Source organism: Poecile atricapillus, chromosome Z, assembly GCF_030490865.1.
Source record: "Poecile atricapillus isolate bPoeAtr1 chromosome Z, bPoeAtr1.hap1, whole genome shotgun sequence".
NCBI classification, from domain to species: Eukaryota; Metazoa; Chordata; class Aves; order Passeriformes; family Paridae; genus Poecile; species Poecile atricapillus.
The window spans coordinates 1473100-1500695 of NC_081289.1; the positions used below are offsets into that span (position 1 = coordinate 1473100).

General features: G+C 46.3%; 2 protein-coding genes across 14 annotated transcripts in view; one reads left to right on the top strand and one right to left on the bottom strand.

Annotated features, from left to right (window-relative positions):
* The window catches only part of LOC131573721 (F-box DNA helicase 1-like), a 35338-nt gene extending 24802 nt beyond the window's left edge, over positions 1–10536 (bottom strand). For 2 of the 3 annotated variants that reach the window (XR_009276231.1, XM_058827929.1), the window contains exons 1-6: positions 10507–10536; positions 8082–8256; positions 5247–5704; positions 3268–3398; positions 2609–2738; positions 1417–1607 (exon numbers count right to left, since the gene is read on the bottom strand). Coding sequence is in view for 2 of the 3 variants with exons in the window: in XM_058827929.1 (XP_058683912.1) it covers positions 1417–1607; positions 2609–2738; positions 3268–3398; positions 5247–5704; positions 8082–8235 (1064 nt within the window). In the remaining variant the exon portion in view is untranslated. The remainder of the gene's footprint in view (positions 1–1416; positions 1608–2608; positions 2739–3267; positions 3399–5246; positions 5705–8081; positions 8257–10506) is intronic. The other variant, XM_058827931.1, reaches the window with a different exon arrangement.
* A 103-nt stretch (positions 10537–10639) lies between these two features.
* Positions 10640–26736, top strand: LOC131573725 (ankyrin repeat domain-containing protein 16-like). Of its 11 annotated transcripts, none has more exons than XR_009276232.1 (10): positions 12576–12793; positions 13127–13468; positions 14466–14686; positions 18424–18466; positions 19209–19317; positions 20128–20289; positions 21667–21798; positions 23097–23175; positions 24699–24907; positions 25971–26736. XR_009276232.1 is itself a non-coding variant. In XM_058827940.1 (10 exons), coding segments are annotated over exons 2-10 (1254 nt in total). In that variant the 5' UTR covers positions 12576–12793; positions 13127–13136; the 3' UTR covers positions 25972–26735. The 11 variants fall into 11 exon arrangements, 9 of the variants coding, with proteins under 9 accessions (XP_058683919.1, XP_058683920.1, XP_058683922.1 ...); XM_058827940.1 differs by having other exon boundaries at positions 24733–24907; positions 25971–26735; XM_058827942.1 differs by lacking the exon at positions 21667–21798 and having other exon boundaries at positions 12579–12793; positions 24733–24907; positions 25971–26730.
* The last annotated feature ends 860 nt before the right edge of the window (positions 26737–27596 follow it).

Genomic DNA, 27596 nt, shown 5'->3' on the forward strand with positions numbered 1-27596 from the left:
ATTTTCTCCCATGGATTTCCTTGTGTCCTCCATCCTCATCCTCACTGATGGAATCTCTGCTCAGATCCCAGTTTTTTTTTGGGGAACAAAGGGATCACGAGGGAAGCAGCTCCTATGGAACCAAATCCAATAAATCCATTTTGTGGATGGAATAAAAACATTCAATTTCTGGAGCTGAGCAGGAAGTTTCTCTCAATCCTGCTTTTTTTTTTTTTTTTTGGGAAAAACTGGAATTTTTTGAATATTGAGCCCTGAAAGGAGTGATGGGATAAGGGGGAATTCCAGAGGGCAGGGTTGGATGGGATTTTGGGAAAGAATTCCTGGCTGGGTTGGAATTCCCAGAGCAGCTGTGGCTGCCCCAAATCCCAGGAATGGCCAAGGAAGGGTTGGAGCAGCCTGGGATGGTGGGATTGGAATGGGATGGGATTGAAGGTCCCTGGAGCCCATCCCAAACCATTCCGGGATTTGGGAGGCTCCGAATCCATCTGGAGGGATTTTTCTGGGAAATGGGGATGGGAAAGAGAGGGAAAGGGAAGGGAGAGCCTTGGTGGCTTCCTGAGATTCCAAGGGAAGCCCCCGGGTCCATCAATTCCTTGGAGAGGAGATGGATCCAATGTCAGGCTCTGGAGCCAGGCTGGGAGAGCTGGGAATGTTCTCCTGGAGAAGGGAAGGATCCAGGGAGAGCTTCCAGCACATTCCAGGGCCTGGCGGGGCTCCAGGAGAGCTGGAATTTGGGAAAGGCCTGGAGGGGCAGGAGCCAGGGAATGGCTCCAGATTGGAAAAGGGGAATTGGGATGGGATTTGGGAAGGAATTCCCAGAGAAGCTGCAGCCGCTTCATCCCTGGAATATCCAAGGCTGGATTGGAGCCAGCAGGGACAGAATGGGAACGGGGATGGGGATGGGAATGGGATGGGGATGGGAAAGGGAATGGGAACAGGGATGGGAATGGAAATTGGGGATGGGGATGGGAACAGGGATGGGAATCGGGGATGGGAAAGAGAATGGGAATGTGTATGGTAAACGGAATGGGAATGGGGGTGGGAATGGGAATGAGGATGGAAATGGGGATGGGAATGAGGATGGGAAAGGGAAAGGGGATGGGAATGGGAATTGGAATGTGTATGGTAAAGGGAATGGGAATGGGGACAGGGATGGGGATGGGGATGGGAATGGGAATGAGAATGGGAATGGGAATGGGAATTGGGGATGGGAATTGGGGATGGGAAAGGGAATGGGAACGGGAATGGGAATGGGAAAGGGAATGGGAATGGGAAAGGGAATGGGAACGGGAATGGGGATGGGAATGGGAACGGGAATGGGGGTGGGAATGGGAACGGGAATGGGAATGGGAACGGGGACGGGAACAGGAATGGGAACAGGAATGGGAACGGGGATGGGAATGGGAAGTTCCTGACCTGTTGGAGACGGGAATGTCCCGGTCCCTCATGGCCTGGAGCACCGTGGCCATGCAGTGAAGAGCCTCGGTCGCCTCCAGCGGCGTCAGCTCCGAGCGGCAGCTCCGGAAATATTCCAGGAGGCTCCGGATGTCGCCGACGCCGTCGGAAAACAGCACCATGACGGCAAAGATCGCCCACATCCTCTCGGGCTGGGGTGGGAAAAGAGCCAAAAGAAACCTTGGAGATTCCAGGAGGATGGAAAATTCTGCTTGGAGGTGGAAAAATTCCTGTGAGGAACTGTTGAATCCTAAATCAGCCCGGATTATCCCAAAGTTTGAGAAGTTTGGGAATCAGGAGTCACCTCAAAGGAGGAGGAGGGAGGAGCACATCCTGTATTTGAATCCCTTCTGGCTTTATCCAGCCAAATCCATGGGAATGGCACCAAGGAAAAGCTGGATATTCCCAAAAAACATGGGCTGGCAGTTCCCAGGGAATGGTGCTGCTCCCAAACGGGGTTTTGTGGGATTTAGGGATCATTCCTGCAGGGAAAACAACTTCCAGGTGATTCCAGACTAAACCAAATCCATCAAAACCCAGCTCCAGGGTTTTTATGGAATATTCCAGATTGGCTTTTATGGAATCTTCCAGACTTTTAGGAAAAAAGGCCAAAGGGAAAACAGCAGAGCAGAGATTTTATGGAATCTTCCAGATTTTTACTACAAAAGGCTGCAGGGAAAACAGGAGAAGGGAAATTTCATGGAATCTTCCAGATTTTTAGGAAAAAAGCTGCAGGAAAAATAGGACAAGAGCAATTTCATGGAATCTTCCAGATTTTTAGGAAAAAAGGCCGCAGAAAAAAACAGGAAAAGGGAAATTTCATGGAATCTTCCAGATTTTTAGGAAAAAAGGCCAAAGGGAAAACAGCAAAAGGGAAATTTTATGGAATCTTCCAGATTTTTAGGAAAAATGGCCAAAGGGAAAACAGCAGAGCAGAGATTTTATGGAATCTTCCATATTTTTAGGAAAAAAGGCTGCAGGACAAACAGGAGAAGGGAAATCTCATGGAATCTTCCAGATTTTTCTGGTTTTTCCCCACAGATGGGCAGGAATGTTGCTCCAACACGGATTTTGGATACAGAACAGCAACTTTGGATCCAGAAGACGCCGCAGGAATTTTAAAAACATCCCCAAAAAACTGAGTGAAACTCACCCCAGGCTTGCTGAGTAAATCTGGGAATTTTTTGTGGACGCAGATTTGAGCCTTTGGGAAGAGGGGATGACTTCCCAAAATCCGGAGAAGAGCGTTGGGATCCACCTTGGCTCCCTTGGATGCCACCAACCTGCGCGGGAGGAATAACGAGGGATTTACTCTCCAAGGAAATTTTGGCTCATCCAAAGCACCCCCAGAGTGGCTGGAGGAGTTTCATTAATCCCTGCCGTGTTTTTCATGGAATTTCAAGCAGTTGGATTAAGGATTTCCAGCTTGTTCCTACACCAGGAAAAGAATTCCCGGTTTTTGGAATAAATTTCTGCAGGCTGGAATTTCTGTCTCCAAGTTTCCTTTAGGGCTGGAGAATTCCTGAGGGAGATGGGAAGGGGCTGGAGAATTCCTGAGGGAGCTGGGAAGGGTCTGGAGAATTCCTGAGGGAGATGGGAAGGGTCTGGACAATTCCTGAGGAAGTTGGGAAGGGGCTGGAGAATTCCTAAGGAATTCCTAAGGAAAAGGAAAATTTTGCTCCTCTTTTCAGCGTTTTTTCCTATCAAAATCCCTTCTCCTCCTCCATTTTCCCGCACATTTCCCGCCTGTTTAGGGAATTCCCGGGGGAAAAAATTCCCAAAGGGTGGGAAAAAAAGAGGATTTGGGCTCACCTGACCAGGCCCAGGACACATTCCTGGTTTTCCTTGGTGATGGAAAATTCCTGCAGGATTTGCTCCACCCCCTGCAGGGCCGAGCGCTCCCCCTTCAGGTAGCGGTGGTAGAGCTTTTTCCATGGAATAAACTGGAATGGGAAGCAGGAAAACAGCGGGATTCACCGCTGGGAATTCCAGGATTGGATTCCCAAAGAAATGGGGTTTGGAAAGGGAGCTTGGGAGGGGAGATGGGGAAAGGGGGGAAAATAGGGGGGAAAAAAGGGGGGAAAAAGGGGGAAAATGTGGGAAAAAACAGGGGAAAGGGAAAAATGGGGGGAAGGGGGGAAAAATGGGGAAAATGGGGGGAAAAGGGTGGGAAAAGTGGGGGAAGGGGGAAAAAGGGGGAAAAGAGGGGAAAAGAGGGGAAAATGGGGGGAAATGAGGGAAAAAGGGGGAAAATTTGGAGAAAAATGTGGGAAAAAACGGGGAAAGGGGGGAAAGGGGTAAAAATGGGGAAAATGGGGGAAAAAATGGGGGGAAGGGGGGCAAAAGGGGGAAAAAAAGGGGAAGAGGGGGGAAAAAGGGGGAAAAAGGAGGTTAAAGGAGGGAAAAATGGGGAAAATGGGAAAAAAAGGGGGGAAAGGGTGGGAAAAGGGGAGGAAAAAGGGGGGAAAAAAAGGGGGAAAGGGGGTAAAAGGGAGAAAATGGGGAGGGAAAGGAGGGAAAAGGGGGGAAAATTGGGGGAAAATGGGGGAAAAAACGGGGAAGGGGAAAACGGGGGGAAGAGGGAAAAATGGGGGAAAAAAGAGGGAAAAGGATGGGAAAAGGGAAGGGAAAAGGGGGAAAAAGGGGGGAAAGGGGGGAAGGGGGAAGAATGGGGGAAAATGGGGAAAAAAAGTGGGAAAAGGGTGGGAAAAGGGGAGGGAAAGGGGGGAAAAAGGGGGAAAATGGAAAAATGGGGGGAAATGGGGGAAAAAAGGGGGGAATTGGTGGAAAATGCGGGAAAAAAACAGGGGGAAAGATGGAAAAATGGGGGAAAATGGGGAAAAAAGTGGGAAAAGGGGAAAAAAGGGGAAAAAAGGGGAAAAAAGGGGAAAAAAGGGGAAAAAAGGGGAAAAAAGGGGAAAAAAGGGGAAAAAAGGGGAAAAAAGGGGAAAAAAGGGGAAAAAAGGGGAAAAAAGGGGAAAAAAGGGGAAAAAAGGGGAAAAAAGGGGAAAAAAGGGGAAAAAAGGGGAAAAAAGGGGAAAAAAGGGGAAAAAAGGGGAAAAAAGGGGAAAAAAGGGGAAAAAAGGGGAAAAAAGGGGAAAAAAGGGGAAAAAAGGGGAAAAAAGGGGAGGGAAAGGAGGGAAAGGGGGGAAAATTTTGGGAAAAATGCGGGAAAAAACGGGGAAAGGGGGAAAAATGGGGGAAGGGGGGAAAAATGGGGAAAATGGGGGAAAAAATGGGGGGAAGGGGGGCAAAAGGGGGAAAAAAAGGGGAAGAGGGGGAAAAAGGGGGAAAAAGGAGGTTAAAGGGGGAAAAATGGGGAAAATGGGGGGAAAGGAGGGAGATTTCATGGAATCTTCCAGATTTTTAGGAAAAAAGGCTGAAGGGAAAAAAGGAAAAGGGAGATTTCATGGAATCTTCCAGATTTTTACTAAAAAAGGCTGAAGGGAAATCAGCAGAAGGGAAATTTTATGGAATCTTTCGGGAAAAAGGCCGAAGGGAAAACAGGAGAAGGGGAATTTCATGGAATCTTCCAGATTTTTATGAAAAAAGGCTGAAAGAAAAACAGGGAAAGGGAGATTTTATGGAATCTTCCAGATTTTTTCCCACGGATGAGAAGGAATCTTGCTCCAATACCCAATTTTGGATATGGGGCAACAACTTTTAGTCCAAAAATTCCAAAAAAAAAAAAGCCAGGAAACCTAAAAATTCATGGATTGTGGGAAGAAGGATGGGATTTAAAGGATCAAAGAGAGGCAGATCCCATGGGATTATTCCAGAACGTTCCTCACCAGCGGATCCCGGATAATTTCCCGCCAGGAATGACAGACCAGGCTCAGGTTCTGGTACAGATCCAGCACCGGCAGGAGAGCAAAAATATTCCTGAGGATTTCAGCAGGAAGAGAATCCATGGATCCCTGAGGGAATTCCCAGTTCCGAGTGCCCAGGAGGCCGTAGTGGGGATCGGGAAGAGGCTCCACTTCCAGCTCTTCCCATTCCTGCTGGAGGAGTTCGGGAATTTTCTCCTGGGGTTCATCCCAAAGATCCAGCTCTGGGGTGGGAATTCCTGAGGGTGCAGAGGGAAGAGGTCTTTTCCTGGAATGTGCAGTTGGAGGTGGCACGGAGAGCTGGGAATGCTGGAAAAGGCAGGAATCTGGAGGAGAAGGGGAACAGGGATCCGACGGATCCTCCTCGATCCCGCGGCTCCGGATCCCGCAGAAATCCAGGATGCTCCTCTGCCGGCCGGGGGCTGCACGGGGGGGAAAGCGGGAATGAATTCCATGGGAATCAGGAGAGGAATTCCATAGAAATTGGGGAATGAATTCCATGGAAATCAGGGGAGGAATTCAATGGAAATCGGGGAAATAATTTAATGGAAATCAGGAATTAATTCCAGGGAAATCAGGGGAGGAATTCCAAGGAAATCAGGGGAGGAATTCCAAGGAAATCAGGGGATGGATTCCATGGAAATCAGGGGATGGATTCCATGGAAATCAGGAATTAATTCCAAGGAAATCAGGGGATGGATTCCATCAAAAGCAGGGGATGAATTCCATGGAAATCAGGGGAGGAATTCCATGGAAATCCGGGAATGAATTCCATGGAAATCAGGGGAGGAATTCCATGGGAATCAGGGGAGGAATTCCATGGGAATCAGGGGAGGAATTCCATGGGAATCAGGGGAATGAATTCTGTGGAAAAACGGGAATGAATTCCACGGAAATTGGGGAATGAATTCCATGGAAATCAGGGGAGGAATTACATGGAAATCGGGGAAAGAATTTAATGGAAATCAGGAATTAATTCCATGGAAATCAGGGGACAGATTCCACTGAAAGCAGGAAATTAATTCCATAGAAATCAGAAATTAATTCCATGTAAGTCAGAGGATGAATTCCATGGAAATTGGGGAATGAATTCAGTGAAAAAACGGGAATGAATTCCATGGAAATCAGGGGAGGAATTCTATGGAAATCAGGGGATGAATTCCATGGAAATTGGGGAAAGAATTGAATGGAAATCAGGAATTAATTCCATGGAAATCATGGGATGAATTCCACAAAAATAAAGTGAAAATAAAATAAAATAAAATAAGTAAAATAAAATAAAGTAAAATAAAATAAAATATAAAATAAAATATAACATAATAAAATAGAATAACATAAGACAGAAATAAAATAAAATAATAAAAAAGAAAATGAAAAATAAAAATTCAATGAAAATCTGAAGGAAATAAAATATTATTATAATAAGCAAAATAATATAAAAATAAAAATATGAAACCCATGAAAATAAATAAGGTCGAATAACATAAAAATAATAAAATCAAACAAAATAAAATTTAAAAAAAATTAAAAATAGAAAAAATATTAAAAATGAAAATAAAAATTTAATGAAAATCTGATATAAAACAAAAAAATTATATCAGATTAAAACAAATTCAAGTAAAATTTTAAAAAATATAAAATAAAAAGGAAAAAGAAAATAGAAAGTAAAACTTTATTCAAAATCTGATATAAAACCAATAAAATAACAAGAAAATAAATAATATAAAAAGAAAACTATAAAACCTAAAAAATAATGGAAAATAACATAAAGAAATAATAAAACCTAATCAAGTAAAATTTAAAAATATTTAAAAATAAAAATTAAATTAAAACATGAAGGCTCTCCCTTCCCTTTCCCTCTCTTTCCCATCCCCATTTCCCAGAAAAATCCCTCGGGATGGATTTGGAGCCTCCCAAATCCCAGAATCCCGGAATGCTTTGGGATGGGATCCAGGGACCTTCAATCCCATCCCATTCCAATCCCACCATCCCAGGCTGCTCCAACCCTTCCTTGGCCATTCCCGGGATCCAGGGGCAGCCACAATTTGTTTTATGTGTGAGGATTTCTCTGAGGGATTTTGAAATTGTTGGAATTTTTTAGGGATTTTCCTAATTTTTCCTAATTTTTTTAGGGATTTTCCTAGGGATTTTAGGGATTTTTTCATTCCTTTCCTACTGAGCAATTGGAAATTTTTCCCTGTTTTTTAGTGGATGGGCCGATGTCAAACTGACCCATGAGCAGCAGAGAATTTTGAATCATAAAATCGAGCCTGGGCAGACAGTGAAAATCATGGCATTTGCAGGTATGAGCCCAAAAGATAGAAAATAAATATAAAAATATATAAAATATTATATATATCTCACATATATTATATATAATATATATATAAAAGTAGATCAAAAATATATATAAATATAAAATATAGATCTCACATGTATTATATAATATCTATACATAAAATATATATTACATATATTATATATAATACATATAATATATATAAAATATATATAATTATAAAATATATCCCATTCCAATCCCACCATCCTGGGCTGCTCCAACCCTTCCTTGGCCATTCCCGGGATTCGGGGCAGCCACAGCTGCTCTGGGAATTCCCAAATCCCACCCCAAATTCCCCTTTTCCAATCTGGAGCCATTCCCTGGCTCCTGCCCCTCCAGGCCTTTCCCAAATTCCAGCTCTCCTGGATCCCTTTATCTCCTGGAAAGTGCTGGGATCTCTCCCTGGATTCCAGAACATTCCCAGCTGCCTCTGGAGCATCCCAGAATTCCAGTGGTACCTGTGGAGCATCTCCGAGGGCGCGGGATGGGATGAAGGCCGCGGATTCCTCGCTCCAGGCTCCGCGGCTGCCGCAACGCCGACGGAACCTCGGAGCTCTCGGCCAGAGCTCGGCATTCCGGAGCCATCAGGTGCCTCCTCTTGGATCTCCTCATCCCAACTTCCACATGGAAAAACTGGAAAGAAAAGATCCCCTAAAGTGAAAATTCCAAGGGAAAATCCCACCCCAAATTCCAAGGGAGAGGGAGCGAGGATGGGGAATCCGTGCTGAAAAATGGGATTTTCCCTGCAGGAACTCCGAGAGGCCTCGGGGTTCCAGCACGGAGGGATGGATGGGTTGGGAATTTGGGAAAGAATTCCTGGCTGGGCTGGAATTCCCAGAGCAGCTGTGGCTACCCCTGGATCCCGGGAATGGCCAAGGAAGGGTTGGAGCAGCCTGGGATGGTGGGATTGGAATGGGATGGGATTGAAGGTCCCTGGATCCCATCCCAAAGCATTCCGGGATTCTGGGATTTGGGAGGCTCCGAATCCATCCGGAGGGATTTTTCTGGGAAATGGGGATGGGAAAGAGAGGGAAAGGGAAGGGAGAGCCTTGGTGGCTTCCTGAGATTGCAAGGGAAGGATAAAAAAACCACCAAAAACAGAAAGCAAAAAATCCTGGCAAAACTCCCCCAAAATCCTGGCAAAAAAACCCAAAAACCTCAAAATCCTGGCAAAAAAAACCCAACACAAAAACCCCCAAAATCCTGTAAAAAAAACCAAAAACAAAAAGCCAAAAATCCTGGCAAAAAAAAAAACCAAACCAAAATCCTGGCAAAAACCCCCAAAATCCTGGCAAAAAAACCCCAAAATCCTCTAAAAAAAAAGAAAAACAGAAAGCCAAAAATCCTGGCAAAAAACCCCCAAATCCTGGCAAATAAAAAAACCTAAATCCTGGCAAAAACCCCAAAAAACTCAAAATCCTGGCAAAAAAAAAACAACACAAAAACCCCCAAAATCCTGGCAAAAAACCCCCCAAAATCCTGTAAAAAAAAAACAAAAACAGAAAGCCAAAAATCCTGGCAAAAAATACCCAAAATCCTGGCAAAAAAACCCTAAAATCCTGATAAAAAACCCCCAAACCCCCAAAATCCTGGCAGCTTTTCCAGCTTTATTTCCAGCACCACCTGGAGGAAGCAGCTCCAACTTTGGGAACTCAAAGTGACTCCAAAGGAGCCTCAATCCCATGGGAAAAACCACAAGGATTTTCCCCAGGAAAGCAAAATCCACTTTCAACCACCCAAAATGAGCCTTTCCCACTTTCCGAACCAGATCTGAGCTGGGATCATCTGATTTTCCAGGAATTCTCCAGGAATTCTCCAGGAAATTTCACCCCTTTGCAGTTTAGGAGCGGCACAAAATTACTCTGGGAATTATTCCCATAAAATTATCCAACTTTCCTTGGAATAGGCACAAACTCCTCTCCTCTAGCCAGAAAAAAATGTAATTTTTTTCCCCCCAAAAAACGCTCAGGAAAGAGAATTTTTGGGATATTTTTAGGAAATTTTTGGGATATTTTTAGGAAATTTTTGGGAAAGAATCCAAAAGCGGCAGGAATTGCTGTTTCTGCCAGGATCAGCAGTTTTGTTTCTGCTTCCTTTAATTTATTTCTATTTTAAAATTTTGCAGTAGCCACAAAAAAAACCCGCTCTATTTTGGATTGGATCCTCACAGGGCAGAATCCAAGGATCAGCCGGGTTATTCCTTGGGATAATGCTTGGATTTAATGATTTTAGGGATTTTTTTTTTCCCCCCAACCTGAACGATTTTATGGAGACGCTGCTTCTTCTGCTTCCTTTAATTAATTTTTTTTTTTTTTTTTAAAGTTTGCAGCGGCTCGATTTCATCAAAATACGGAAAATAAAAGGAAATGAAAGGAAAATAAAAACCCAAACCCCATGAAAATTCCGTGGATTTTGGGAATGTGAAGGTTTTGGCAGTGCTGAGGGAATGGCTGGATTTGATCACCAATTTATTTCGAAAGGATCCGAGGACGGGGAAGGGAAAGCTCCACAGGGACGAGAAATATCTGGCAAAAAGTTGTTCCCAAATTTTCCCTCAGAAGGTTCTTTCCAAACGCCTTAAACCCCCTCATTCCCAATCCCGCAATTCCAAGGATTCCCCCATTCCCAAGGCTCCCCTCACGCCAGAGGAGCCGCCGCTCCCAAGGTCCCCTCCATGCCCCGCACCGCCAAAAGACCCTTGAATATCAATCCCCCGCCATTGCCGAGGATCCCCCTCAGTGCCAATCCCAATTCCAAGGATTCCCTCATTCCCAAAAGCCTCCACATTCCCAAAGAAACTCTATTTCCAAGGAAAACCCTTCCCGCCCCCCCCCCCCCCGGGTGCCCAAAAATGGTCGCGCCCTCTCCCCCCCCCCACCTCACCTCACCCGCTCCCACCGCTCCAGGCCCCGCGAGCACAGCTGGCCCCGCCCCCTCCCAGCCGACCAATCAGAGACCGGAGCCGCGCCCGGCGCTGTCCAATGGCGTTGCACATCCGGGTTGGGCGGGGTTTATTTACAGCGCTCCTTGTGATGACGTAATGTTCCCCGCGCGTGACGTCACGAGGTCTCCGCAGCGCGCGGGTGGGTTGGAAAAACTGGGAATTTTCCCGCGGGAATTCTGCGGTCTGGGATGAGCTGAGGAGGGAATGTGGAGGGGGGAAGGGAATCCCCGGGCTGCGGGAACGGCCCTATCCCAGAAGCCCCGAAGGAAACGGGAGTTTCTGAATTTTTCCTGAGGGAAAAGGGAATTTCTCCTTTTTTCCTGAGGTAAAAGGGAATTTCTGTGTTTTTCCTGAGGGAAAAGGGAATATCCCGTTCGTTTGGGAGGGAAAAGGGAATTACTGCTTTTCCTGGAAGAAGGGTTGCTGTCTGACTTTCCGCAGGGAAAGAAAAGAATTCGTTTTCCAGAGGAAAAAGAGAATTTAAGGTTTTCCTGTGTGAAAAGGAAAATTTATGGATTTCCAGCTGGTTTCTGACTTTCCTAAGAGGAATAGGAATTTTTGAGTTTTCCCAGAGAGAATGGGAATTTTACTCCAGAGGGAGAGGTTGGTTTCTAATTTTCCTGAAGGAAAACAGAAATTCCTGTTTCTCCTGAGGGAGAAACCGATTCCTGGTTTTCCATATGAAAAAGCAAAACTCTGTTTTTCCTGATGGAATGGCTAATTCCTTGTTTTTCCAAGGAAAAAGGAAGTTCCTGGAATTTTAGGTTTTCTGGGGGAAGAGGTAAGATCCTGGTTTTCCTGAGTAAGAAGAAATTGTCCATTTTTTCCTGAGGAAAAAAAGGAGTTTCAGGATTTGCTAAGGGAGACTCTGGTTTCTGTTTTTCCTAAGGAAAGAAGGAATTTCTTTTTGACTAAAGGAGAGACCACTTTCCTGAGGGAAACGTTGATTTCTGGTTTTCCAGAGGGAAACATTGGTTCCTGAATTCCCAATGGAAAAAGAAGCTTCTGGTTTTCCTGAGGGAAAAGAGAAAAAGGAAAGATCAGATCCTAAAGAAAAGGAAATTCTGTTTTCTGAAGGGAGAGACTAGATCCTAATGTTCTCAAGGAAAAATGGAATTTCTGCTTTTATTGAGGGGTGGCTGCTTCTCAAATTCCAGAGGGAGACAAAAATTCCTGGTTTTCCTGAAGGAGAGGCCAGGCCTGGGTTTTCTGAAGGGAAATTTTTCATTATCCTGAGGGAGAATGAAATTCCTGCTCATCATGAGGGAGAGGGCGATTTGTGGATTTCCTGAGGGAAAAATTTCCATTTTGCTGGATTCAGACACCAGGCTCTCCATATCCTGAGGGAAAACCTCATTCCTGCTTATCCCAAGCCCCCAAACCAAGCAGGATATCCCGTAAAATGCCGATTTTTTTGCCTTTTTTCCCTCAGGCCCGGCTCCGTGGCGGAGCGGGAGAGGCAACGGCAGCTCCTGAGGCTGGTCCAGGAGGGAAACTAGGGATTTCCTGAGGGAAAAATTCCCATTTTTCTGGATGCAAACACCAGGCTCTGCTTCTCCTGAGGGAAAGCCTCATTCCTGCTTATCCCAAGCCCCCAAACCAAGCAGGATATCCCGTAAAATCCTGATTTTTTGGCCTCTTTCCCTCAGGCCCGGCTCCATGGCGGAGCAGGAGAGGCCGTGGCAGCTCCCGAGGCTGGTCCAGGAGGGAAACCTGGATGTGCTACAGGATTTGTGGATTTCCTGAGGGAAAAATTCCCATTTTTCTGGATTCAGACACCAGGCTCTGCATGTCCTGAGGGAAAACCTCATTCGTGCTTATCCCAAGCCCCCAAACCAAGCAGGATATCCTGCAAAATGCCGATTTTTTTGCCTCTTTCCCCTCAGGCCCGGCTGCATGGCGGAGCAGGAGAGGCTGTGGCAGCTCCTGAGGCTGGTCCAGGAGGGAAACTAGGGATTTCCTGAGGGAAAAATTCCCATTTTTCTGGAGGTAGACATCAGGCTCTGCTTCTTCTGAGGGGAAACCTCATTCCTGCTTATCCCAACCCCTCAGACCAAGCAGGATATGCCCACAAATTTCAATTTTTTGGCCTTTTTCCCCTCAGGCCTGGCTCCATGGCAGAGCAGGAGAGGCTGTGGCATCTCTTGAGGCTGGTCCAGGAGGGAAACCTGGATGTGCTACAGGATTTGTGGATTTCCTGAGGGAAAAATTCCCATTTTTCTGGGGGTAGACATCAGGCTCTGCTTCTCCTGAGGGGAAACCTCTTTCCTTCTTATCCCAAGTTCCTGAACCAAGAAGGATATCCCGTAAAATGCCGATTTTTTTGCCTCTTTCCCCTCAGGCCCGGCTCCATGGCCGAGCAGGAGAGGCTGTGGTGGCTCCTCATGATGGTCCAGGAGGGAAACCTGGGATTTCCTGAGGGAAAAATTCCCATTTTTCTGGATGCAAACACCAGGGTCTGCTTCTCCTGAGGGGAAACCTCATTCCTGCTTATCCCAAGCCCCTAAAACAAGCAGGAAATCTCGTAAAATCCCAGTTTTTTTGCCTTTTTCCCCTCAGGCCTGGCTCCATGGCGGAGCAGGAGAGGCTGCGGCGCCTCCTCAGGCTGGTCCAGGAGGGAAAGCTGGATCTCCTACGGGATGAGCTGAGGCTGGATGAGATTCCAGAGGCTCTCAGCTGGCGCTGGGGATGTTTGGGAGACTCCCTGCTGCACCACGCGGCTCGGTCGGGGCACCGGGATGTGCTGGAATTCCTGATCCAGGAGATCGGGATGGACCCGGAGGTGGCCAACGGGGACTACAAGAGACCCATCCATGAGGCTGCTTCCATGGGACACCAGGAATGTGTGTCCTTCCTCCTGGAGAGAGGGGCCAGCGTGGACTGCTTGAAAAAGGGGGACTGGTAGGTGCTGGGATTTGGGATTGGGATGGGGGAAGGTGGGAATGTGGCTGCTGGAGGTGGTGTTTGGGATCGTGGAATGGATGGGAAAGTGCTTCAGGATCATCCAGTGCCACCTGGGACACCTTTCCTTGTCCCAGGCTGCTCCAAACCTGGCCTTGGACATTCCAGGGATCCAGGGGCTGCTCTGGGAATTCCAGCCCAGCCAGGAATTCCTTCCCCAGATCCCATCCATCCCTCTGGCAGTGGGAAGCCATTCCCTGTGTCCTGTCCCTCCAGGCCTTGTCCCCAGTCCCTCTCCAGCTCTCCTGGAGCCCCTTCAGGCTCTGGAATGTGCTGGAAGCTCTCCCTGGATCCTTTCCTTCTCCAGGAGAACATTCCCAGCTCTCCCAGCCTGGCTCCAGCCCTGGAGCAGCTCTGTGGATTCCTCTGGATTTGCTCCAACAGCTCCTTCTGTTGGGATCCCAGAGCTGGACTCCCTGTGGGATCACCTGAGTGGAGCAAAGGGGCAGAATTCCCTTCCCCTGCTGCCCAAACTGTGGATCCAGTTGGATTTTTTTTGAGAAATTCCAGCCCTATCCCTGCTTTCCCCCACTTTTCTCCTAAAAATTGTAAATTCCTGCTCCACTCTTCCCTTAGGGATGGAGATCTCTGGAAAAAGGAAACAAGGATTCTCCCCAGCTCCCTGATGAAAGCCTGGGAGGCTCCTTTGGAGCCACAAATCCAAAGGCTGCATTCCAGAGCTGGGAATTGAGATTGCATGAGCCTGGATAAAACCAGGGAGCTCTGCACTTCCTAAGGCACATCCAAACCTTTGGAAAAAGTCTCATTTGCCTTAAAAACACGGAATAATCTGAGGGACTGCACAGAAAAGGAGCTGAAGTATTCCCAACCTGGAAAACCAGTGCTATAAAATCCCCTGGATCCTCAGGCAAAGCAGCTGAATTCAGGTGGGGATTTCTCATCCCAGGTTATTTTATTCCCCTGGATTTTCTTCCAGGACTCCCCTGATGATGGCTTGCACCAGGAAAAACTTGGAAGTGATCAAAACTCTGGTGGAGCACGGAGCCAATCCCTTGTTGAGGAATAAGGATGGCTGGAATTGCTTCCACATTGCCAGCAGGGAAGGGCATCCCGAGGTTCTCCGGTTCCTGCTGGATGTGTTCCCAAACTGCTGGGACACGGAGAGCACCACGGGGAGAACTCCTCTGCACACAGCAGGTATGGATCCACCCCTCAGGAAATCTGGGAGAGCAGGAAAGGGAAATTCCAGCTTATTTTGGAGAAAGAAAAAAATAATCAGGGAGAAGGGATCCATCCTGGGATCTTCTGCTGGCTTTGGGATCGAGTTCATCTCTGCCTGGCAAAGGTGGAGCTCCCTTCACTTGGAATATGGATCTGATTTTCCTTCCTGGTGTTTCCTGCTCCTGGAAAACCTCCCCAGCCCCAAGCACATCCCAGCATTTTCAATCCCTGAAAGCAGCAGAGCTGCTGAGAGGAACCTTTGGATTTTGGGGAGGTTTATGTTGGATATTGGGAAAATTCCTTCATGGAAAGGCTTGTGAGCATTGGAATGAGCTGCCCAGGGCAGGGGTGGAGTCCCCATTCCCGGAGGGATTTCAGATCCATGTGGATGTGGCACGGTGGCAGTGCTGGGAATGATTGGGCTCGAGCACTTTTCCAACCAAAATCACTCCCTGATTCCAAGAATAAACTTTAAATTTGGGATTTCCCTTGCTCTCATCCCACAGTGTGAGAATTCCAGAGGGACCTTCCTGCAAAGGGGAGGGACAATCCCTGCTGGGAATACCCAGGAGCTGTCCTTGGAGCCCACCACATCCCATTCCCTTTTCCTTGCTTTGAAGGGATATTTCGAGGGAATGGGCAGCTTCAGGAATCCCTAAAGCCATCCTCAGGATTGTTGGGACGCAGGAGGGCTCAGACCACATCCAGAGTGGGAATTGGGCTGCGTATCCCAGGTCTCAGCAGGAGGGATGAGCCCTGGCTACCCAAATTCCTTTCCCAAAGAATTTAATGGGGATTGACTCCCTGGAAAAACCTGAGGTGTTGGGAGGAGCTCCTGCTGGGCTGTCATTCCCGTGGCTTTTCCAGTCACTCTTGGCTCATCAGCTGTGACAATTCCAGCCCTTGGGCACCACCAATCCTTGTGCTTGACCTGGGAATGAAAAAAAAAACAGGGAATGAGTTGTTTTTGGGATCAGAGCAGGTTGTCTGAAGCGGCTGATCCTGATTTTTCCAGTGTTCTCCCATCCCTGCCTTCTTCCAGGTGGTGTTTCCATGGAATTGGCAGCTCCTCTCCAAGCAGGAGGGGGATATTGGGCTGGGATCTGGGACTCGGGGGGGACAATTGGACATTCCAGGGTCAGGGTGAGCTCTGGGATTTGGGATTATCCAAATTTGGGAATTTTGACCTTGAACCAAAGTCTTCTCCCTGCCTTGGGATATGGGAATAAATTGTGATCCCAGAGCTGGACTCCATGTGGGATCACCTGAGTTGAACAAAGGGGCAGAATTCCCTCAGAATTCCCTTCCCCTGCTGCCCACGCTGTGCATCCAGTTGGATTTTTGGGAGAAATTCCAGCCTTATCCCTGCTTCCTTCCCTTTTCTCCTAAAAATTGTAAATTCCTGTTCTGCTCTTCCCTTAGGGATAGAAACTTCTGGAAGAAGAAATCTTTCTTTGGCAAAGCCATTGATCCACAGTTTGGGTGGATTTCTGGAATTTCCTCTTCCAGCCAGACCCTGGGAACGGGGAAGGGCTGGAATGATGGAATTGGGGAATTACAATTTAACCCCCTCCCACTGTCCCTGGTTCAGTTTGATCCCAAACTGCTCCTCCCTGGTATCCCCACGCTTTTCCCAGTGGATATTCCCAGCTCCCGAGGCAGGAGGGGCTGTGGGGGGAATCCTGTCAGGATAAACTGCCTTTTCCATGGATTTTCCATGGATTTTCCATGGATTTTCCATGGATTTTCCATGGATTTTCCATGGATTTTCCATGGATTTCCATCCCAGAGCTGTGGCTGTAACCCGTGAGCAGGCCAGCTGCCTTCCTGCATTGCTCAGGGGTCGTTTTTGCGCTCTTGCAATTGTTTTTTATTATTTTTTATATTATTTTATTATTATATTTATTTAATTATATTTATGACAGGTCATTTTCTCTCTCCTGCAATTATTTTTTATATTAATATTTTATATTATTTTTTATTATATTTATTTTATTATATTTATGACAGGTAATTTTCTCCCTCCTGAAATTATTTTTATATGAATTTTTAATATTATTTTTATTATGTTTATATTTATTATTTATTATATTTTATATTTATGGTTTTATATTATATTAATTTTATTATATTTGAGGGGTCGTTTTCTCCCATTTGCAATTATTTTTATATTAATTATTTTAATATTATTTTTTTATTATATTTATTTTATTGTACTTATGACAGGTCATTTTCTCCTTCCTGCAATCATTTTTTATATTAATTTTTAATATTATTTTTATTATATTTACATGTATTATATTTATATTTACTATCTTTATATTTATATTTATTTATATTTATTTTATATATATTATATTTATTTTATTATATTTGAGGGGTCATTTTCTCCCACCTGCAATTATTTTGATATGAATTTTTAATATTATATTTATTATATTTATATTTATAATATTTATGTTTATTATATTTATTATTTTCATACTTATATTTATATGTATAATATTTATATATTTATATATATTATATTTATTTTATTATATTTATATTTATTGTATTTATATATATATTATTTATATTTATGAGAGGTCGTTTCCTCCCTCCTGTAATTATTTTTCTATTAATTTTTTGTATTATTTTTTATTATATTTATTATAGTTATATTTATTCAATTTCTTTTATTATATTTATGAGTAGTTTTCTCCTGCAATTATTTTTATATTAATTTTTATATTATTTTTATTATAGCTATATTTATTATATTTATTTTATTATATTTACATTTATTACACTTATATTTATTAAATTTATATTTATTATATTTATTATATTAACAAGGATTGATTCCTTCAGCTTGGTTGCTTCTTCAATCCCAAGGGAAGAAAGCTGGGAATTAGAGGAAGTGGATCCCAGCTTTCCTGTGCCTCTCTTCCTGATAAAAGATGGAATTGTGCTGCTTGCAGGGATTTTTCTTCCCCATGATTTGTGTTTTCCATCAGCTCAGAACGGTCAAAGAGCCAAAATCTGGGAATTCCTCCCTGGGATTCCAGCTGGAAGCTGTTCCTGGGGGCACACATTTCCCAGGATCCCTTTTTCCGTCACCTGATGGAGCAGCTCCAGCCTTGCTTTGATATTTTGGTTTTTTTTCCTCTTGAATATATTCCATTTGTTTTGCAAAATAACCTGCAAGGGGAAAAAAAAAATAACAAAAAGCTGGATCAAAGCTTTGATCCAGTGAAAAATGTTTAAAAAACCTGGAAAAACCAGGAATATTTCAGTGCCTCAGGTCCAAATCCTCCCCCTCTGTTGTTGTTTTCCCTCTGAGATGAGATGGGAGTGGCTGAGGAGGGCTGGGAATATTATCCAGCATTTCCTTTGTCTTCCTCTGGCTTCTCCCAGATCCCAACTCGGGAATGAACAAATAACTGGGAGAATCCCTTTTTGTTCCAGCTGAATCCTGTGGCAGATTCAATCCAGGCAGTTCCCATTCCACACCTTTTCCCTGCTTTACCTCACATTTCCCGGTGGGATCAGAGGAAAAGAAACCTTTTTTTATTTTAATCCCACCCAAAAACTGATGGGATTAAAAACCCCTTGAATCCCAAACTCCTTCCCTCATCCCAAAAGGATCAACACCCCGAGCTGTAGGAACACAAAACCACAAAACACAATCAATCCATGTTTTTCCTGCTTTTTTTCCCATCTTTTCCCAGCAATGCACGGCTGTTCCCAGGTCGTGGAGCTTCTCCTGGAGCGGTAAGCAGGCTCCTTCCAGCTTTTCCAGCTTTTCCTCCCCCACCTCCCATTCCCTGCCAGCATTTGGACACAAAGGATGCTTGTGTTGCTCCTGCCCTGCCCCTCCATCCCCAGGCTGCCTTTTCCAGGTTTTTCCCAGCTGGGAATGAGACAAGGATTCCCTGGGGATGGGCTCCCTCTTGGTTATGACACAAATCCCAATTATGTAACTTTCTTTTCCCTGCTGATTCATTCCCAAAGGGATTCCTGGCAGCTTCCCTAAGCTGGGTTTATCCTTTCCTGGCTCCTGGGGAAATTGCTGGGAAGTGGCTTTAAAGCAGCTTTGTTCCCTTCCTAAATTCCCAGAGCAGCTTTTCCTGGGAATTGCAGCTCATCCCAACCTTTATGCTTGGCCCAGCATGAAGAACTCCATGATCTTTAATTCAGTTTTAATTCAGTTTTCCCTCGTTTTCACTGGAATGAGACTGGTGGGCTCTTGATTTTGCACATCATTCCATGAGGATCTGGTTATTCCCTGCTTCCAGGCCCTCTGCTCAGGGAAAAAGGGTATTACAAACGAGCTGAACCAGATCCCTGATCCCCCAAAAAAACCCCATTCCCCAAACCCTAAAACCCACCAAGCCAGGGGACGTGGATGAGCTTTATATATTCCATTTCCAATCCCAGCTGCTGAGAGTCTCCTTCCAGAAGGATTTTGGAGCTTCCAGCAGCTGTATCCTGGTTTTTCCTCCTGGATTCCCAGGTGCCAGTACCAGCCTGACAGCAGGGACAGCTGTGGGGTCACTCCCTTCATGGACGCTCTCCAGAACGGACACGTCGGCATCGCCCGGCTGCTCCTGGAAAAACACCAGGTGAGTGCCACAATTCCTCACTGCCTTTCCCAGGATCCTCATCCTCACTGGGGAAGCCAATTCCCAAATTGGAAAGAAAGGAATTGTGGTAAAAAAAAAAAAAAAAAGTAATTCCCTCCTGGAGATGAGAAGGGTTTGGTTGAGTGAGGTCAGTGGGAATCATGGAATGGTTTGGGTTGGAAAGAGCTAAAAAATCATTTCATTCCATCCCCTCCTTCCATGGGCAGGGACAGCTCCCACCATCCCAGGTGGCTCCAGGCTCCATCCAGCCTGGCCTTGGGCACTTCCAGGGATCCAGGGGCAGCCACAGTTTTTGTGGGATGGTGACAGCAGGAGGGGTCAGGACATTCCCAGCACTCCAGGGGCAGCTGTGTCAGAGCTCTTGGAATGCCAGAGGCCATGGAGAAGGTGGAAATGTCCATCCATGAGTTATCCAGAGCTCCTCCCTGCCCTCCCTCTCTCCTGGCAGCTCCTGTGCTCTCTCCCAGAAATCCCTGATTTCCTCCAGGGAATGCCATTGGAGCGTGCTGGAGGAACCAGAGCACTGCAGTCAATAATTTATTGATGATTGATTGATTGATTGATTGATTCCTGGATGATCCCAGCAGGCTGGGGCTCCCTCATGGCTGATCTCCCAGAGCTGTTGGGAAGTTTGCCGTGGTTTCCCCCTCACATTCCAGGCACTGAGGGTGGGAGACCTTGGAAACCTCCTGGAAGTTTCCAGACAGCGCCAGTACCTCCAGAGGGTGGTGCTGTCATTTGGGATGAGCCCCCTTTGTGTGTTATTCCCATGATATTCCTGAATTCCAGGCCTGTCCCACAGCTGTGGATGCCCTGGGTGCTCAGGCCCTGCACAGAGCAGCTGTGACAGCCCAGGATGGATCCATCCAGTTCCTGGTGTCCGAGCTGGGCGTGGATGTCAACGGGAGAGCGACGTCCCTGCGGCTGCCAGCCCTGCACTACGCTGCCAAGGTTTGTCCCTGCTCCCAAATTCCCCTGGAAAAGCTTGTGCCAGGCACCTCAGCCAGGCTGGATCAGGTGTTTGCCACCATGGGTTTGTATTCCTGGCTCATCCTCTGCTCCTGACTGGTCCCATTCCCTGTTTTCTGGGAAGCAGGGAGAGGGGAGATCCCACCTGGAGCAGCAGATCCCAGCCCTGGGACCAACATCAGGAGGATCTGGAGAGTCCAGAGGAATCCATGGAGCTGCTCCAGGGCTGGAGCCAGGCTGGGAGAGCTGGGAATGTTCTCCTGGAGAAGGGAAGGATCCAGGGAGAGCTTCCAGCACATTCCAGGGCCTGGAGGGGCTCCAGGAGAGCTGGAGAGGGACTGGGGACAAGGCCTGGAGGGACAGGACACAGGGAATGGCTTCCACTGCCAGAGGGCAGGGATGGATGGGATCTGGGGAAGGAATTCCTGGCTGGGCTGGAATTCCCAGAGCAGCTGTGGCTGCTCCTTGATCCCTGGAATGTCCAAGGCCAGGTTGGATGGGGCTTGGAGCAGCCTGGGATGGTGTGAGGTGTCCCTGCCATGGCAGGGGTGGCACTGGGTGGGTTCTGAGGTCCTTCCCACCCCAGGAATTCCATGTTTGTGTCCAGCTGCCAGCTGGGGAGGGACAGGAGATGTGGCAAAGGAGAGCTGGGAAGGTGGGGGAAGCTCCTGGGATTTTATCTGTGTCCTTCACACTGGAGTTGTTTTGAATTCCAGAGCCACTGGAGCTTTCTCCTCCTCCCAACCCATGTGGGAAGCAGAGCTGTGAGTCCTGCAACATTCCCTGGGAATGCAGAGCAGATCCCACAACTTCCCAGCTGGCCAGGATCCCTCCTGGGATCTGGGATCTGTTAAATCCAGATCTCTGAGCCTTGTGGTGGGAATAAATCCCCATCCCAGTGCCCTGCTCCTACAAAACCTGGGAATTGCAGAGCAGATCCCAAAACTTCCCAGCTGGCCAGGATCATTTCTGGGATCTGTTAAATCCAGATCTCTGAGCCTTGTGGGAATAAATCCCCATCCCAGTGCTCTGCTCCTACAAAACCATCCGTGCCATTCCCTGGGAATGCAGAGCAGATCCCAAAACTTCCCAGCTGACCAGGATCATTCCTGGGATCTGGGATCTGTCCCTGTTCAGATCCAGGGATGTTAAACCCAGATTTTAACAGCCCTCTGAGCCTTGTGGTGGGAATAAATCCCCATCCCAGTGCCCTGCTCCTACAAAACCTGGGAATTGCAGAACAGATCCCAAAACTTCCCAGCTGACCAGGATCATTCCTGGGATCTGGGATCTGTTAAATCCAGATCTCTGAGCCTTGTGATGGGAATAAATCCCCATCCCAGTGCTCTGCTCCTACAAAACCATCCGTGCCATTCCCTGGGAATGCTGGCTCCATCCAGCCGTGCCCGCTCCCACAAAGGAGCCCTTTCTCCCGTTTTCCCGGCCTCCTGCTCCCAGGATCCACATCCAAAGCCCTTCTGGTTGCCAAGGGTACGTGGAAAAGCTCTGGGGGGAATATAACGTGCCTTGGAGCAAATCCAGCAAATCCTGGGATTTGGGAATGATTGGATGGGATTCTCTCCCTTCCCTGGTGTCACTTTGTATTTACAGCAGCATTTGTTTGTGGTTTTATCTCCCTTTTTTCTTATTCTCTTGCATTTCTAAACACAGGAAAATCAAATTATTTTTTTTTTTAATTTGCTGCCAGGCCTGTGGCAGCTACAGCAATTCCTGGCTTTGCCATGGAATTGGATTTGCAGGGAAATGGGAGCCTCAGGAACAGGGAAGATGCTGTGGAATCCTATGGGAATAGGGGGGAAAAAAAGAGTGGGTGGGGGATAAAAATAAGAGCTTTCCATTCCCAGGCCTCAGGACAAAGACTTAATTCATGGCACTGAGGATGGAATTCCAAAATCAGGCGTGTTATTTAGGGAGAAAGGATTTATTTCTGGAAAAGCCTCTGCAGGGAGCTGGGGGCTGGGCTGGGTTTTCCCTGTGGAATTTGAAATTCCTGGCATAGGAAGGAGGGAGGACACTGTGGATCGTGGCTGGGTCTTCTCCCAGGGAAGAAGAGGAATTCTTGGAGGAATTATTTGGGAAATTCCGGTGCCTGAGGGAGGCAGATGAGCAATGGCCCAGATCAGCAACAGGTTCTGCTCCTTGGGTTGGAATAACCCTGGAAAAATCAACTCCATATCCTCTGGGAATCCTGGAAGGGTTTGAAACTCAGAGTTGGAGAGAGCTCCAGGGCTGGAGCCAGGCTGGGAGAGCTGGGAATGTTCCCCTGGAAAAGGGGAGAGCTTCCAGCACATTCCAGGGCCTGCAGGGGCTCCAGGAGAGCTGGAATTTGGGAAAGGCCTGGAGGGACAGGACACAGGGAATGGATCCCCACTGCCAGAGGGATGGATGGGATTTGGGAAGGAATTCCCAGAGCAGCTGTGGCTGCACCAAATCCCTGGAAAGTCCAAGGCCAGCTTGGAGCAGCCTGGGATAGGGAAGGTATTCCTGTTGTTGGAATTTGATGATCTTTAAGGATTTTTTCCAACCCAAACCATTCTGGGATTTTTAGGAAGGTGCCTGGTGGGACCTTTCTGGCCAATTCCCGTGGGATAACAGCAGCTGGAGCAATTCCTGCCTCATGGATCTGATCTTCCCTGCCACAGGCAGCTGACCTTGATTTCCATCTGCTCCAAGATCCTCTGGATCCCCCAGACCTGAGCAGGACAGAGCAATTCCAGGTCAGGGATGGATCCGAGCGCAGAGCTGATCCCAAATTCCACCCTCTGCAGGAAGGACATGGACAAACCATCCAGACCCTGCTGTCCCTCGGTGCTGATATCCAGGCTAAGGATGGGAAGGGCCGTTCTGGTGAGAATTCCAAGCTGTTTTTCCAAGCTTTATGTGGCACCTGGAGCTTCCACGAGCGCGTCCCAACCTCTGCATGCAGGGGAGATGCCAAATCCATGGATATATTTGCTCTGGGAGCAACACCATGGATCCATCCCAGGGGTTTTTTTGGGCATTTTGCATTCCCTGGCTTCCAATTTACTGGAATTTCTGCTGGAGCTTTTCCCTGGGAGGGGCTGGGGGAAGAACAGAGACACAAATTGGGAATTCTCTGCTTATTTTTCACCTGAGGAGCTCCAATGCCGCCTCCTCCCGCTGAAATTTCTCTGGAATGATCCTGTTGGAAGCAGCTTGGATGGACAAACACATGGATCGAGCTCTCCAACCTCAATTCCTCAGCAAATCAGCCTGGAAATGGCTGATGAGCAAATAATACCAGGGAGCTGGCACGGAAATAGAGTTGCTATAGCGATGCCGGAGAGTCGGCATTCCCAGCGGGAAAAGCTCAGGCAAGCTCTTGCATCAGCATCTCCCAAAAAAAACCCCAAAAACCAAAAAAAAAAAAACCCTAAAAAATTTAAAAATTTGGGAAAAAAAAAATGGACAAATGGTTTCAGCCACTGGGGAATTGCCCAGCCCTGGGGTTTGGTGAAAGGTTTTAGCGGAGCCGCCTCTCCCTCCGCCCCCTCTGGGATTAAATCCGAGCTCTGCTGAGCTCATCCAGCCCTGGGATGTTTTTTCCTGTTGCTTCTCCTTGGGTCACTGCGTCCTTGGGAAGCTTCTCATCCACAGCAGGATTATCCAGAGGGATCAGGAAGCCTCGTTTGGATTACAGGGAGATTGTTAACAGTGAGGGTGGGGAAGAGCTGGGTTGGAATTCCCAGAGCAGCTGTGGCTGCCTCTGGATCCCGGGAATGGCCAAGGAAGGGTTGGAGCAGCCTGGGATGGTGGGAGGTGTCCCTGGAATGAGCTCTGAGCTCCCTTCCCATCCCAAAGCATTCCGGGATTCTGGGATTTGGGAGGCTCCGAATCCATCTGGAGGGATTTTTCTGGGAAATGGGGATGGGAAAGAGGGAAAGGGAAGGGAGAGCCTTGGTGGCTTCCTGAGATTCCAAGGAAAGCCCCCGGGTCCATCAATTCCTTGGAGAGGAGATGGATCCAATGTCAGGCTCTGGAGCCAGGCTGGGAGAGCTGGGAATGTTCTCCTGGAGAAGGGAAGGATCCAGGGAGAGCTTCCAGCACATTCCAGGGCCTGGAGGGGCTCTGGGAGAGCTGGAATTTGGGAAAGGCCTGGAGGGGCAGGAGCCAGGGAATGGCTCCAGATTGGAAAAGAGGATTTTGGGGTGGGATTTGGGAAGGAATTCCGGGACAATGGAAGCTCCCTGTCCATGGCAGCAGGATGGAAGCTCACACTCAATGATCCCAAGATTAATTCCACAACTTCTTCCCAACCCAAACCGCTCCACCATTCCACACTGGGAAAAAACCACCATTTCCCCCCCTCCACCTGTTTCCTTCCATGGGAATCCCGGATTTTATCCCAGAGCAGGATGAGCCCAGCTGGTTGTGTCCCCCCAGCCCTGCACGCGGCCGGCGCCGGGCAGCGCGCCGAGGCCGCCGGCATCCTGCTGCGAGCCGGGCTCCGCGATGCTCCGGATAACTCGGGAATGCTGGCACGGCAGCTGGCCAGGAAGCCAGAGATCATCCGGGTTTTCCAGGGAATGCAAGAGGAAAGCTGCTCCTTTTCCACGTGGTACGTTGGTTATCCCTTCCCTCAGGGAAATATTGATTCAAATGTTGGGATTTTTACCCAGAATCGAGCGGAGGAGCCGAGCTGGATTGGGAAGTGGATTTAGGAGAAATGTTTGAAATAGGATTATTTCCAAAGGTCGTGGAGGGGATGGGGCTGGGCTCTTCCCTGGGACAGGTTTTCCAAAAAAATTGTGGCTGTTCCATCCTTGGAAGTGTCCAAGGCCAGGTTGGAGCAACCTGGGAGAGTGGGAGGTATTCCCTTGGTTTGGAATTAGATCATCTTTAGGTCCTTTCCCACCTCAACAATTCCATGTTTTTATCACGTTCCTGCCTCTGATAAAAATAATTTTATTATTTATAATGATAAATTCTAGAATTTATAGTAAGTTATATATATATTATATATATTACATATAATATATATGTAATTTTATACATTACATTAATATATATTATATTTATATCTATATATTATATTATATATCTATTATCTATTATATTTATTGTATATTATATTATATATAATTATATATTATATTGTATAATAAATATATAAAATTATATATAATATAATAACTTATAATCAGTATAATAATTTATAATTAAAATCGAAGAAAATAGAAGAAAAAATAGAAAATAGAAGAATTGTAAGAATTATAATAATTTTAATAATTTATATGTAGTATTCCATAGAATATTATATAGAATATATAATATAGATAATAATTATAGTAATTTATAAATTATATAAATTATATAAATAATAAGTAGACATGATATAATGATACAGGCATTATATAAATTATATAAATAATTTAAAAATAATAAAAATAAATTTATTTTGTTTATGTATAATAATTATATAATTATATATTTTATATAATATATAATTATGTATTTTCTAGAATTAATTATTAATTACTAATTAATTATTAATTAGAATAATTACATATTTAATAGAATTCATTGTATATTATTATGTATAAATAAATTTATTATATTTTAAATTATTTATTTACTTATTATAAATTTATAATAAATTAATTTTCTTCTTTCATTTCCAGATTCCAGGGTTGAGCTTCCCCTCTTCCCATGCAGCTCCCTGAAACAGAACCATCCAAGGAAATCTCCGCTTCTCGGGATCCTCACGGCTTTTCCTGGGAATTTCCACACAAAATCCACCTGGATCATTGATTTTCCAGCTCTTCATGGACCTGCTCTCCCCTAATCCCTGAAATTCCTGGAATTTTGAGACTCTTGAAGCTGCACCAACCTTTTCAATCCTTTTTGCATCCCACAGCTGATCCCAAAATCTGCAGGAATCCGTGGTGGGACCTCAGCCTTGGGAGGACATCGGGAATCTTTGGATCAGACTGAAATAAAGGAGCTGTTTTATTCCAGATTGGAATGCTGGGTAATTCCCAGAACCCATGAACTTTAAATCCCAAAAAATCTGCTCTTGGAAACCTGGAATTCACAACAAGGTAAGAGCAGCTACAGCTGTTGGGTTTGTGCAGCTGGAATGATAAATTCCATAAAAAAAAATGACGTGTCCTCGTCTGTTTGAAATGCCAGGACTTAAAAACTGATGGAATTCTGCTTTTTTTGGGATGGCAGAGGTTAAAAATCAGGAAGGGAATGAGTTAAGTTGTGCTCATGGATGGGTTTGAGTGGGAAATTCCCACTCAAACTCTCAGGAATTGTGGTGGGAGCTGGATCAGCCCCTGGGTTGGTGAGGAAATTTTTATTCCTCTAAAAATCCCGGATCCTTCCATAAATCCAGCTCTTTCCTACAGCTGGAAATGCAAGGGGCTGCTTCATTCCTATTTATTTCTAATTTTAATAAACCGTGGAATAGCTGTGTCCTCCCAATATCCCTAAAATTTTTTATCCATAAAAACCGGGATTGCTGACGAGCCTGTGAAAAATCAGAGGGAATGTTTCCAAATATCCATGGAAACACAAATGGGAAACTCCTTAAAAACATGAAAACACCTTCAAAACACAAAGGGGAACGTGCATAAATTTTGAGGGTCGGGAAAAAAATGTGGATTTAGTTTTATTCCTGAAAAATTCACACAGGGAAAAGCCCTTCCCGGTTTTTTTTTCCAGCTGCAGGGATTTAACAAACCTTTGTGTCCCTGGGAATGAATCCCACCACATTCCCATGGGAATGGCTCACAGGGAGCCCAAGGAAGCAGCCTGGAGCAGAGCCCAGGAGAACAAAGCTTTGGAATTGTTCCTCCACCTTTTCCAGCCTTGGCGCTGGGGCAAAATTCCAGCTGCAGGGAATCCTGGAGTCCTGGAATGGTTTGGGTTGGAAGGATTATCCACTTCCAGCACTTCCACCATCCCAGGATGCTCCAAGCCTTGGACAACCCAGCCTTGGACATTCCAGGGATTTGGGGCAGCCACAGCTTCTCTGGGAATTCCATTCCAGCCAGGAATTCCTTCCCAAATCCCATCCCAAATTCCCCTTTTCCAATCTGGAGCCGTTTCCAGGCTTTTCCCAAATTCCAGCTCTCCTGGAGCCCCTCCAGGTCCTGGAATGTGCTGGAAGCTCTCCCTGGATCCTTCCCTTCTCCAGGAGAACATTCCCAGCTCTCCCAGCCTGGCTCAGAGCAGAGGGGCTCCAGCCCTTGGAGCAATTCCATGGATTCCTCTGGATTTGCTCCAGGTCCTGCTCCAGC

Bases quoted from the DNA above. Each gene is read 5' to 3' on its own strand.
- LOC131573725 (XM_058827936.1), top strand. From the start codon at position 13,137: ATGGCGGAGCAGGAGAGGCTGCGGCGCCTCCTCAGGCTGGTCCAGGAG. The intron at 13,469-14,465 runs GTAGGTGCTGGG...ATTTTCTTCCAG, and splicing joins TGCTTGAAAAAGGGGGACTG to GACTCCCCTGATGATGGCTT. The intron at 18,467-19,208 runs GTAAGCAGGCTC...CTGGATTCCCAG, and splicing joins GTGGAGCTTCTCCTGGAGCG to GTGCCAGTACCAGCCTGACA.